The 13098-nt window shown below is 36.8% G+C and overlaps 1 protein-coding gene across 5 annotated transcripts in view; it reads left to right on the forward strand.

The window, feature by feature from the left end:
- The window catches only part of KLHL15 (kelch like family member 15), a 28964-nt gene that overhangs the window by 6316 nt on the left and 9550 nt on the right, over positions 1-13098 (forward strand). For 3 of the 5 annotated variants that reach the window (XM_030470811.1, XM_030470776.1, XM_030470794.1), the window contains one exon: positions 7055-7766. In XM_030470811.1, the coding sequence (XP_030326671.1) occupies positions 7062-7766 (705 nt within the window). In that variant the 5' untranslated portion in view covers positions 7055-7061. Of the gene's footprint in view, positions 1-6568; positions 6732-7054; positions 7767-13098 lie in introns of all 5 variants that reach the window. The other 2 variants (XM_030470786.1, XM_030470803.1) reach the window with 2 other exon arrangements.

Consider the following 13098-nt stretch of genomic DNA (forward strand, 5'->3'; position numbering starts at 1 on the left):
CCGTTTAACTCTTGGGTATTAGTGATAAAAGTTTCTCTAGTTAAAGACAATGCTCATTCTTATGGATATATTAAAAATGTTTTATCCTGGGACCTGTTCTGGTAACTGTAATTGGAAGAGCATTGAGCTGAGCTTGCTCTACGTTCAGGAGCGTGCTTTTCTGTACAGGTGTAATGATGCAATGAGCTTTTAGCCAAATGGTTTAAACTGTTTTAATGTCTATGAAATGTAGTCACATCATCTGCATAATGCGCTGATCTGATGAGAAACCAATGTATATCTCATTGATATTAATTCATGAGACAGAAGCTGAGTTCAGATTCAGTTAGGTGAAGTTAAACTGGTCAAGTAACTACATCTGATGCATACGTCTGGCAGTCTTAAAATGCATGTACTTTCATCAGAATCCTTTTGATAGTCATCCTAAAGCTTGGTTTAAGCTGGGGAGCATATTTTATTCTCTGGAGGCTCATGTCATAAAATGGAGAGTTCTAACATATAATTGATTAGTATTTGTCTATATTGAACATATGTGAAAACTATAATTTTTAACAGTATTCTAAAACAAAATGGTTCTAATCTTTTGTGTGTGTGCTTGTAACATTTGGATCCGTCTGTGCAGAAAGGCTAAATTGGGTTATAGGATAAGTTTTTAGGAACACAGTGTAATGTGACCTGAGAAACCTATCTGTTATGAATACTTGCACATGAGAGCACCAACACATCTGCTTGAGTTAGACATTTCTCGAAAAGAAAACAGAACAAAACACTCTCTCCTAGTATTGTTCTTTGTGGAGAATAGCTAAGGACTACTCAGCAGGGGTTTGGCATGCTTAGAATGACATGTAACCATACGGAGCCGAGGCACAATCCATACAGAGTTTTAGTATGTTGGGTTATAACTAGTTCTGATAATGCTTCTAGCCTAACCAAGATGACCTCAGAGATGGCTGATGTATTACGGAAGTGCCGCTGTTCTTACAAACTGATGCAGATTGCTCAGAGATAGCAACATGGGTAGAGATTGTAAGAGGAGCTCTCATGCATGCCCTAAGAAGTTCTTCATGTAGTGTGGACAGTTTTCAGGACTACCCAAGTTTTAATTTCAGCTTCTGGCAGTCTGGTTCCTCTTATTGTCAGCGATCAGTAAGCTCCTAACTACTCACTTCCAAAGTAATCCAATGTTTTTTGAATTCTCAGCACGGATTGGGTGAAGTCTTTAGGGTGAACCTACCAATGTGTTTAAGATAAATTGTTTCTTAAACATAGCATGTTCATTCTGAAGGATTTTAGATAAAACGCATACAAGCTTGATGTGTTTCTTTGTTTCCTACATTTGTAATTTTTGTAGCGATGGAAAGTTTTGATATCACACTGGTTATTGATCTGTCTTACTTTTACATCATTCCTTCTGCTGCTGTTAGTGGGCAATTATGATAAAAAGTGGTGGTTTGGGAAAGGTTGAATAGTTTTAGTGTCAAACTGTGTAAACAAAGGCTTAATTTGGGGGATAAAGTATTTATACTGTGTAAATGTATATTTATACACTCACTGCATTCTCATTGCAGTCCACTGCATTCAAAGGCCCTGTTTTTAGTGATGGCTATGTGCAGTTGTGAATGTTTTCCTTGTATGTTCAAATGCCTGTGTGTATTGTGTTTTTATACGTCTATAGCATTGACTATGGAGAAGAGTCCTATTTGTGCAGGAAGGTGTTTGTTTTAACAAATGAGGGTTGAAGAATTCTGCTCTAAGCAGTCTTTGCTATGCACCTCCCTAAATAAAGCATATGTAATGGCTTTTAAATTTGCATTTAAATGCATGCATTTGATGGATGAAAGGAATGGGATAGATGGAACAGATTATTGGATTTTAAGCTCTATTTTATTACTGTGTGTAACCAGGGTATGGTTCTGTATATCTGGTGAAATATCCTTTTGTGCAACTTGTAAATACAATGTTTTATTATGTGAATTCACATAATAAATTGAGCTGTGTTCACATAAGTGCTTTTTCAGAATTTCTATAAGGAAGGTAGAATGAATAAGTACTTCATGATCTGTAAACAAAGGAACTTGCTAGTTCTGTCTCAGCATCTCAAATGAGTTATTAAGGAACAGCAGTAAAGGAAAACAGAAATCTGCCTTCCAGCTGGTGTATTAGAGTTGGTAACGTCAATACTTTCTAGAACAATACATTTCTATGCCTAGAAAGTGCATATAAGCTTACATATTGCATAAACACACTTATTTAAATGGCACTTTTTCAAGAAGTACTGCTTTTGGATAGATTTTTAAATCTTTTTGGCATAAGCAAAAAGTGGGTATTCCGTAACTTCCTTCTTTGCATTTAGATTCCATTTCTTCTGCTTGTGACTAAGAGCCTCAGACACCCTGAGGAAAAAAGGTTCTCCTTGTTTAGCAAGAAAAAGCAGTCTGGAACAGGGTTTTCAGACTTCTATTACAGCTGCAGAATAAAGATGAGAAATCAGTGTTCCAAGTAAGTGCTTTTACAGCACAGAGGAGTAGACTCTGTAATGCATTATATGCTAAAAGAGGAGAAAATGTCAGGAAAAGCCAGTGAGGTTAAGCGTATTTCTTTTTTTGCTTTTCAGCAGAGAATCTTACTTCCTGTGCTGCATTATACTGATCAGCTCTAATATGCGCAGAACAATGCAGAACGTCAACTTACATCCCCCCCCTTATTGTTTATACATTGGATTTTTTTGTTCCAGTTTTCTTATAGACCACTGTAGGCTACGTATCTTCCTGAGGATTAAGTGTGCTGTTGTGATTTGCATGTGTGAAGAAAATCTAACTGAATTTTGCATTTTTATTGAAAATATGAAAAAAAATGGTTACGTTACTGTCCTCTGGGAAATAAGCTGCAGCATTTGAATAGTGCATAGAATTACATCTAAGATTGCAAGTGTGTGTGTGGGAGGAATGGCATAGCTATGCTTTAGAAAAATGACTTCGTTTGAGAGTATTTTGTATTGCTTTTTTAATATTTGAACTACCACATTGCTATTTGCTTTTGGCTGAGGTTATTAGCTGTAGAAATGAAGATTTTTAGCAGTTCATCATAATATGCATCTGACTGTCTAGTTTCCCAGTTTCTATCTTGTTTAACCCCCTTGTGTATTTGCACTGGCCAATGCATTTTTGTGTTGTAAAGAAAAATATATCTGCTGATACTGCATATGGCTTTATGCCAGAAAAAAAGAGTATTTACTCTTTTTGTTTAATATAGGAAGACAAGTAGTCTTTAGCTTTTCACTCAGAATTTGGAAGTGTCTAGATGATGTTATGAAGAAATCATACTGGTTTTGTGTCTACTTAAATAATCCATTAAATGCTGTCTGATGTTTGGGAGGAAAAATATTTAGAGATTGAAAACCGTAGATTTTCTAAAAATAATACAAGCAGGGATGTGAAAAGAAGGACTTAAACCCCCACGTGTTTTAAAACATTGAAAACATTTTAAAACATTTAAAAATAAGAAATTCAGTGTTGACCACTTCGTCATCATTGTAGTGTTTTGCAGCTGACTTCTGATTTTAATATATTTTTACAGATTCATGTTTTTTGGTGATTCTTACTACCTTATTTTTTGATAATTTAAAATTTGAGGGGTAGTAGCTTTTATTTGATGTTTGGTTTTTTTTGCCTGTGTATGTCTTATTTCTATTTAATCAGAATTAAAAGGATGGTTGGAAAAAATAACCGAACAATGAGTGCAGTTTCTATGTAAAAGCACATGTGATCACAGAGTCACAGTCTAGCTGAGGCTGGAAGGGACCTCTGGAGGTCATCTGGTCCACTCCCCATGCTCAGCAGCGCCACCTAAAGTCAGTTACCCAGGACTCTCTGTCGCTGGTCTTAGGGTTTTGTGTATTTATTTGGTTTGATCCTTAAAAGAAACACTGGAGATGCTTCTCTGGATTTGATGCATTTACCCTCTACCATTTGTCCCTGCTTACTTCCACTGGCCAACTTTTCCTTTTTGCTTCTTTGAAGGTGGTGAAAGAGGACTTTTAAAGCTGTCCTATATAAAAGTTAATGTCTTACCTTTTATTTGCAGAGTACCTATAATGTAATTATCTTTCTCAAATTAAGGGGAAAGACCCTAGATGTGTTTGGAACTTACTGGTGTGGTGCTATCTTGTTCACGTACACAGTAATGTATGAACTGTTTTGAAGAAATCCCTTCCATGAGATTGCTGCCTGCATTAGCCTGTGTGGTGGGAGATCCCATTATTTTCAGATTAATATATGTTGTTTCAGTCACCTGAAGAATGTTGCTTCATTTCTGATGTTTTTCCCTCAATATTGCTGTGTTTTCTGTTCACATCTCACATTTGTAAATTCCAACTGTCCTGTCCCTTTTTTTTCCATTGATCTTGGATTTGAAGCTGAGCCCTATGTTTTAGTTCATCTCCTAAGGAAATGTGACTTAGACGGTTGCACTGCCTGAGAACCTTAGTCATGTTTGAACCTCTTGACAGATTACAAACAAAATTGAGACGTGATAGTTTCAGGGTGCCATATATTTTATGAAAACGGGTGGCCCACTTAAAGGCAAGTGACCATTAAATCTGTTAAATAGGAAAGACTGAAATGTGATCTCAGCTGTGATTAAACATCAGAGAACTCGGGGCAGGAGGGGAGGAGTTACAAATGCTCTGGTGAAAGAAGAAAAAAAGCTGGTGTTTATCTTTTCATTTGATACTGGAAATCTAATTAGAAGACAAAATTCTATAAAGCCAGGCTTTATGCTTACTCTTCAGTTTGTTGCTTCTTTTTGAGGTGGTTGTTAGTAAAGTAATTCTTTCCTCGTCTGCTTTTGTGCAAGAATTGGCAACAACTAAGAAGAATATTTGATGGGAATTTTTCTTTCTGGTAGGCCTGTGCTGTGTTCAGGAATAGGGGACTCAAAATATGAAGCTCCAGAGCAGCTTGAGTTTTCTCTTTGTCTTCAGTGACATTGAGAGGAGTGTGCTATCATGGATACTGGCAAGAAAGTGATTGCATTGTCAGCTTTGTTCTCTTGCTGCTGCTCTTACTTTCAGGAATTTTGAATTTAACATAAGGCCTTAATTGTCATGAACACTCCCAGCATTTACTCTATTGTGCACAGAACCTGTCAGCAGGTTTCCACAGTGTGGGAGCGGTGCTGATTCCATGAGGTGTGGCTACAAACACCTACTCACCATTTTATTTTTACATGGACAAAAAGCATCTCCAGTTTCGTTTTCCAGGATGTATGCTGATGAATTAAGGAGAGGAGATGATTATCCATTGATGGAGTCTAATAAAATACATTCAAGTTACAATGGCTGCAGTTAGGATGTGGTACTTGAGGAAGTGGGTGGTAACTGCTCTCTGAAGTTGTGAAACCGGGGCCAACCTCGAGTCAGTTCTGGGTCCATATACTGCTGTAAAGTTCTGTAACCTTGAAAATCATCGTTTTTTAAAATATGTTGGTATTATTCTGCTTTTTCATATAGGTTACCAGTACTAAAGCATTATTAACTTTGTTATAGGAAATTCAGGGTTAAATGCACAAATGAGTGAATGTTGCGCTGTAATTTAAGGTGAGATAAATTGGAACCAAAATGGCTGAACCAATTTCTAGTAGCTGATTAATGCCAAAAGGGAAAGATGTTACTCTTTTTCCCTGTTCCTGCTCAAATGTGATATCCTGCCCTCTGCATCAGGTTGGCTCTTGTGCCACCCCCCCTCAGTGTCAAGTCAGAAGTCTGCTCACTGATAAGCAGAAAGCTCTGTGTTTTTGAGGTTTTGTGTGTGCTGGGTGGTTGGTGGTGTTTGTGTCCTATGTCATCATTGTCATCTCCCTCTCCTCCCCCTTCCCTGCCCTTGGTTTAGTTTTCTATCAGGTTTATGAGTTGATTTGGCGTTCTGAAGCAGTCAAGCAAACCCCAGAAATACCTCAGAGTAAGGCTGCAGGAGCTCAGACCCCACGATGAGGAGAGAGTGGGAGAATGGAGTGTGCTGTTGCTCTTTGACTAGTGATAAATTGTCGGACTGGTTCAAGTTGCTTTGTGCAACTTCACCCTACCTAAACCCAAGGCAGTTGAGCAACATTATGAGAAATTCATGGATTTGGAATAGTTTGTTTATAGGGATTTTTGTTGAATATTTATCTTCCTTTAACAGGCTAGGATCTTGCTAGCCTTTTTTTTTTTTTTTTTCTGGCTTATTTACAGTTTGACTGTAGCTTGCACGTAAGTAACACTGCATCTGCAAATGTGCAAGTGCTTTATAAGCAATTAAGTTTCAATAACCCAGTATACAGAATATTATTTATTGTGACCTATTCTTGTCAGTGCTTCCTGTTGCTTTAGTATTTTGCTCTTTATAAATCTCGTCACCTAAAAATCCCTGTGGTAAGAAACAGGGGTTAAGGGAAGAACAGGATGACGATTATGTTGTTGTAGAAGTGAAACACACAAACTTAAATAGTATCCCTGAAAATGTTCAGTTTCCTAGAAATAACTTTTTTAGTAAAATGATATAAATTTTTAAAGATACTAGATTTTTCTTAGGTTATACATTGTACAGATCTACTCGAGCTTGTTTCCAAAGTTAAGGAAGTTCATCTTCCTTTCTGAAACCTTTGATATTCAAGAGTAGGTGTTTTATTGCACCCCTGAGAGAAATTCTTTAGAAAGATTGAGGGGGAGAGAAGGAAAAACCTATGACAACCTTTTTAGCATTTCCTATTCCTTATCTGGCCACTAAGTAGCTTGGAGTGTGGAATAATTTTGGCAGTACCACATAGTTGTTTTTGTTCATTACCCTTTCTTTAAAATGAAAATATTGGGGGGCGGGGGGGGGAGAAATATTTAAAGTTTGTGTTTTGTTTCTTAAGTTGATTTTTTTCAGTTGAAGAGAAAACAAAAAGAATGGTGAAGACTTTCAAGTCTTAATGAGCTATCTCAGGATTTATCTGGTCAGGAAGGGCTTGTGATGTGTTACTAGAAATAACAATTTATTTTTATTTTTATTTATTTATTTTTTCTTCCCCCCAGGTGATTCATGGCAGGGGACGTGGAAGGGTTTAGCTCCTCCATCCATGACACCAGTGTCTCTGCTGGATTCAGAGCACTGTATGAGGAGGGATTGCTTCTTGATGTCACACTTGTCATTGAAGACCACCAATTTCAGGCCCATAAAGCACTGCTTGCCACCCAGAGTGATTACTTCAGGATTATGTTCACAGCTGATATGCGAGAACGAGATCAGGACAAAATCCATTTGAAAGGTCTGACAGCTACAGGCTTCAGTCATGTCCTCCAATTCATGTACTATGGAACTATTGAACTGAGTATGAACACTGTTCATGAAATCCTTCAGGCTGCCATGTATGTCCAGCTTATAGAGGTGGTAAAATTTTGCTGCTCTTTTCTCTTAGCTAAAATCTGCTTAGAAAACTGTGCAGAAATTATGAGACTTCTGGATGATTTTGGTGTAAACATCGAAGGAGTCAGGGAAAAATTGGACTCCTTCCTGCTAGAGAATTTTGTGCCACTCATGTCCAGACCTGACTTCCTTTCATATCTGAGCTTTGAGAAGCTCATGTCTTACTTGGATAATGATCATCTGAGCAGGTTTCCAGAGATAGAGCTGTATGAAGCTGTTCAGGCCTGGCTACGCCATGATAGAAGACGCTGGAGGCATACGGACACCATCATTCAGAACATCAGGTTTTGTTTGATGACACCATCCAGTGTTTTTGAGAAGGTTGGTGCATTTGAAAAGCAATAGACAGGATTCATCATTTAGCTAGGGCAGCATGCCATTAAATAGGTAAGATTCCCAAACCTATTAGGAGGAATAAAAAGATAGCATTTATTTTTCTAATAAACCAGTAGAAGACAAACATTTGAAAGTATTGTCATCTGATTATTAGACAATAGTATGTACAGTGACTGGAGAACAGGTAGGTTTACAATACATGTTTTAAAGTGAGTGCATATGGAAAGGACATTTTAAAATAAGATCACTTGTATTGATACAAGTTTTATTTCAGTCATTCTTACTGTTTTCCACAAGTTGTTTCTTGCTTTCCAAAGATTTTAGAGCTGCATACAGTATGTAGGGTGTATGGCATGATAACTTATAATCAAAACATAGCAATTGTAGATTTTATGTGTTTTAAGTACAGATATTTCTTATTTACAAGTGAAAACTAGAATGTGCAGTTAAATCTGAAGGGTAGTGTTAGTGTTGTGTCTTCAGTGCTTGTGCTGTTGTTAAACAGCAGTTGAAAGTAAGCCCTGATCCTGCAGTTTCACATACATTTGGCGCTACACAAGGCACATAATACAATCAAAAATTATTGACTGTGTGAAATGTAATGATTTATTTTAAATACTAGAGGAATCTTTGTAACAGGTGATCTAAAATTCACCTGATCATTGTATGTATCGAGAGGTTAAAAGAGAACTTTCTTTTCTACTCTTCTGTTGAAGAATAGACACACACAAAAAAAGTTGTTTTCTGTTGCTGAGACTCTGAGTATTTGTCAACAGTAGAGAATTACAAAACTTTGTAAGCAGCTCTCTTGCAGGCTAGTAACAAGGTATTCAGGTTAGGAATTACTTAAACTCTGCTGTTTGTCTTAGCAATGTTAATTTTGTGTGATAAGATACAACTTTTAACTTGTGTAGTTTTAATTTCTCAGTGAATTAATAGGATTTAAGACCCTATGTTTTTGTTGGGCTTCTTACAAATTAATTTCCTGTATATTTTTATTTTGGTATCTAGTAAGTATACAGATAAGGTTGTATTGTTCTTGGTCAATCAAGGGCTTCTGGATCATTTTAGTTATAAGGCTTACACTTATTTGTATTTTAAATTGTAAAAGCTACTAATTACTTCAGAAACAAGTGAGGTTTTATATTTTGGCTTGTTTTTTTTGTATGTGAATTGAGTAGAGGAAATAATAATACATAAAATAGATTTACGATTCTATATTAGCCGATAGACAAATAATGAAATAAATACCTAAACATGTTTTAGAACAGTAATGTAATGTTTATATTGGTTTAAGAGATTTCCGACTAGCAAGAGCTGAGCTCTGCAAGATGCTGTGTAGTGTCTTGTTTTTAAAAATGTTTTTACCTTATTATTACAACATTTAAGCCCTTCAGTAAGAAAACTGATAGGATTCATAAAGTATCCTTAAGGTCAGTCTAACAGGGTAAGACTCGCGTGAAAGAGTCTGCTTCAGCTCTTTGTGTTTTTGGGATCCAAGTTCAAGCATCAAGCTGTCTTCAGTTAAATTTCTGTAAGCACAAGTGAAAAGTACACGTTGGTCTTCAGCGTTATATTTAGGTGTAACTTCTGGAGTTGATTTTGGTTATCGGTGGTATAAATCCTGCATAGAGTGCTTCTTGTGTTTTACGCTGACAGCTACCAAATGGCCAGATAGATACAACTTAAGGAGAGAAGTCGTTTTCAGCATCCTGGTTTATATACCCGCATATAAAAGCTTTATCTGTGGATACCCTTCCCATTAATTTTATGTGGGAGCAGAGAGAAGCCAGTGCAGATTCTGGAGTGGGGCAACTCAGCAGAGGGAAGCGCAGCTAAGTATGTATGTCATTTGTTGCTGCAGCTAGGAGCGCATTTGTGTTTTGTCCTGGCTAGAGAGCATTGAGTAATCCAGCAAGACAAGTGACAGAGGACAACTGCAGTTGGAGCCAACATCAAAATACAAACTACACTCTTTTTTTTTTTTTAACTGTTCTGGAAGTTACCTAAGGAGAGCTCTGCTCTGTGTAGAAGGGGGAGAATATTGGTAAAACTGCTGCCTTCTTTTTTTTTGGGGGGGGGTGGTTTTTTTTTTGAGATCTACAAGCAGAATTTACCCTTTTCCTGAAGTCAGCACATACTAAATGCCTGCGTGAATGTACCAAATACAAGCTGAGGTTGATTCTTAATGGTTCAGCAAACTCTGTATGTGCTATACACTGGCTGCCTTGTCATATGTACGCTTATGTAATCTTTCTAATATGCATTACTAACATGCCTGTCAGTGTAGTATATAAATAACTTACATGTAACTTTGCAAGTCACAGTAAGGATACTTTTGGCCTCTTAAGCCACTCTTTCTTACATCCTTTTTCTGAAGAGATTTACAATCTGAGTCGAATGGCTTGTCCTTTTAAAAATGAAATGAGTGACTCTATGCCTGATGTGCATTTGAAGTGCGCAAGTGAAGGTGCAGCCTGTTTGCTTACTCTAAACTGTCCTGGAAAAACTGCTTTTGAAGTATGAGTAGATACTCCTTTTGTTCCTCAGCCCTTAAAATAGGTGTAGATGTATGCAGAAAAATGTAAATATTAATGAAGTAAGGATATGGGGAATAGTTAGAAAACAAAGTGTATGGGGAGAAGCACAAGTTGCACTATCCACTTTATTTGAAAACATATTATTTTCCACTTTATTTGAAACATATCCATGGCTCCGTAAGTCTTCAGGAAGGTTGGACATAGAAGGCATTTTTCCTAGATCATTGAGTTCATCTCTCTTTTACTGGAGGCAACCATGTCATGAAAAGACATGTAGATGTGGCATTTAGGGACATGGTTTAGTGGTGGACTTGGCAGTGTTGGATTAACAGTTAGACTCGATGATCCACTCGGTGATTGATTAACATTTTGATAACTTTTGTTGACAGGCTTATAATTGTGCTTAGAATATGGTCAGAGATAAGTAGATGTGAAAGCAGTAAAGATCCTACTTAGTAGGATTGATGGATCTTTAGTTTTAGTTCAGCTTAATCTCTAGTAAAATATAATTTGTTTTCAAGTAAAAAGAAGAGTATGCTCTCCAGAAGCCTGATACAGGTGCCCTCTTTATTCATTGAAAAGGTGTAGCATAGCTTCTGTATTCCTAGTAGTTGAGTTTGAGTTGCATCACTTACACATTCAGAATGGCAGTTGTAGAAGACTTAAGTAAACACGATTTTATAGCCTTTGAAATAGTTCTCTGCTTATGTGGCTAGTAATGATGGAGCCACATTATGAGCCATCCATATTTTTATGTGGGGTTTTTTTAGCAGTTCTACAGAAGGAACCAAACTAATATCTACCCCATATAATAACATGTTAAGATTTAGTTGCCAGGTGTACAACTAATAGATATTTAGTTTGGTCATTTCAAAAGTAGCCTTTTGTTAGGTTTTGAAAGCTTTTTCCAAAAAGCCCAACTAAGAAAAACACAAATAGGGCAATAGCTGTATAGAGTTGTATTAAAAAAAAAAAAAAAAAGGCCAAATCCTGAAGTCAAATTGGTGTTACAGAACATTTGCCTTGCATTTCATTGTTTTTCCTGCAGCTTATAAATTTGCTTAATTGGGTTTGGTTTTTTTGGGTGATGAACATAACAAGGGCTGCATCTACTCTTTTGTGGGGATCACTTTTCAAATTAGAAACTAATGGCTTACATTTTTTGCTTTTTCATAAAATATAAATGGAAAATTCTGAAACTTGCATAGCTGCTCAACTAGAAAAGCATGCATTGCAATATGGCAGAAAACCAGGTAATGATTAATAGGGGCATTAATTTGGAAAGCTAGCAGGTTTTACTGAGTGTTTCACTGATTCAAAATGCACTCAAGCTCCAATTTACTATGGCTAGAGGGATGGTGGTGATTTTGGTGAAGTTTTGATGGGTTTGGTATTGACTCCCAGAGGGTGAGTACAGAGAGGGGTGAGTAGTGGATGATTTTAATCATTTTCTTCTTTTTTTTTATGGAATGACACCTTTGATTTTATGCTGTTCCCTGCCTGTGTAGCTAAAAGTCCAACTGAACCATTGTAACTGTTAGGTGATGCAATGAGGTAGTTCTCATTAGAGTTCTTTGGGGAGCTCTTACATTAGTGCTGCATCCCAGCAGAACCTCTGTAAGAAGTTTTTGTCCAGAAAACTGAAGAGAAAGAATTAGACAGAATGTAAAAAAATCACATGAGCAAATCTTTAGTGTTTGGATTATATTCCTTTTTACTGTAAGATTGGGTTTGGTAAGGAAATCCAACTTAAATTTTCTTTGATACCCTTCAGCAAGATAAAAAACAGGGTTTTTTTAGACTTTGGAAATGCATTTATATTTTTTTAGTCAATTCAGAGTTGACGATGTACTCTTAAGAATGCCCATTTGTTTTACCTCAGGGTTCATCACAGTTAGCGTACATCTCCATCTGGTTTGGATGCTTTGCAGAAACCTGTGAGCGTTCTCTCTAATTGAGTATGTTGGTAATTAGGGGCGTTTTCCTTCTAGAGCTTCTCCCTTCTCCATTTGAGCTTAACAGGAAAATGAGTCTGTTGGTAAGCACTTAGTTGTTGATCAACTCCTCCTTGCCACTTTTGGGTAATGGCAGAAGCCTAATTTTGAATGTTGAAGGAGTTCCTTCAGTCTATTTTGGGTGTCAGACAGCAGTTCCCACAAAAGGCTTGCTAAAGGCCATGTTCTTTAATCTGCTAAAACTAAAATGTATGCGCAATTCACAGTTGTGTTTTAATACCTAAACACCTAAATTTTAATGCTTCTCTTTTTTGATTGTACTCACAAGTAATTAAAAGCATTGTAAAATTATTCAGAAGTGTAGGTGGAGGGTTTTCCTTACTAAGGGCTGAATAGGACTTTAAAATAATTCTGATTTCACACAGACAGCATCTGAATATGTAAGTGGGCAAACTGACCTACATTTGCTTTGTCTTCATTTGCATCAAGCAGGCGTGAACAGTCTGTACTTTCATATAGGCATATCCTAACAGTCATCTTAGACCATCGTTTGAGCCTTCGGAGAGATACTGCTCCTGTATGGCAGAGGTTGTGCTGGGGAAAGCTGAAGTTTAGAAATAGTGGTATTTTTCCTCAACAGAGAAGTCGAAGAATCCTAGTACTACCTTTTCTTACCAGAATTTAGGTAGTATATCCCTCTATTTTGTGATTTTTTTGGTTTTGGGGTTTTTTTTCTCTTTTTTTTTTTCCCCCGAATATTGTAAGAATTGCTAGTGCTTATATATTTTCATGTTCATCTCTTCAAGATTATGCTTGTAGATA

This window comes from Strigops habroptila, chromosome 2 (assembly GCF_004027225.2).
Source record: "Strigops habroptila isolate Jane chromosome 2, bStrHab1.2.pri, whole genome shotgun sequence".
In the NCBI taxonomy this organism is placed as follows: domain Eukaryota; kingdom Metazoa; phylum Chordata; class Aves; order Psittaciformes; family Psittacidae; genus Strigops; species Strigops habroptila.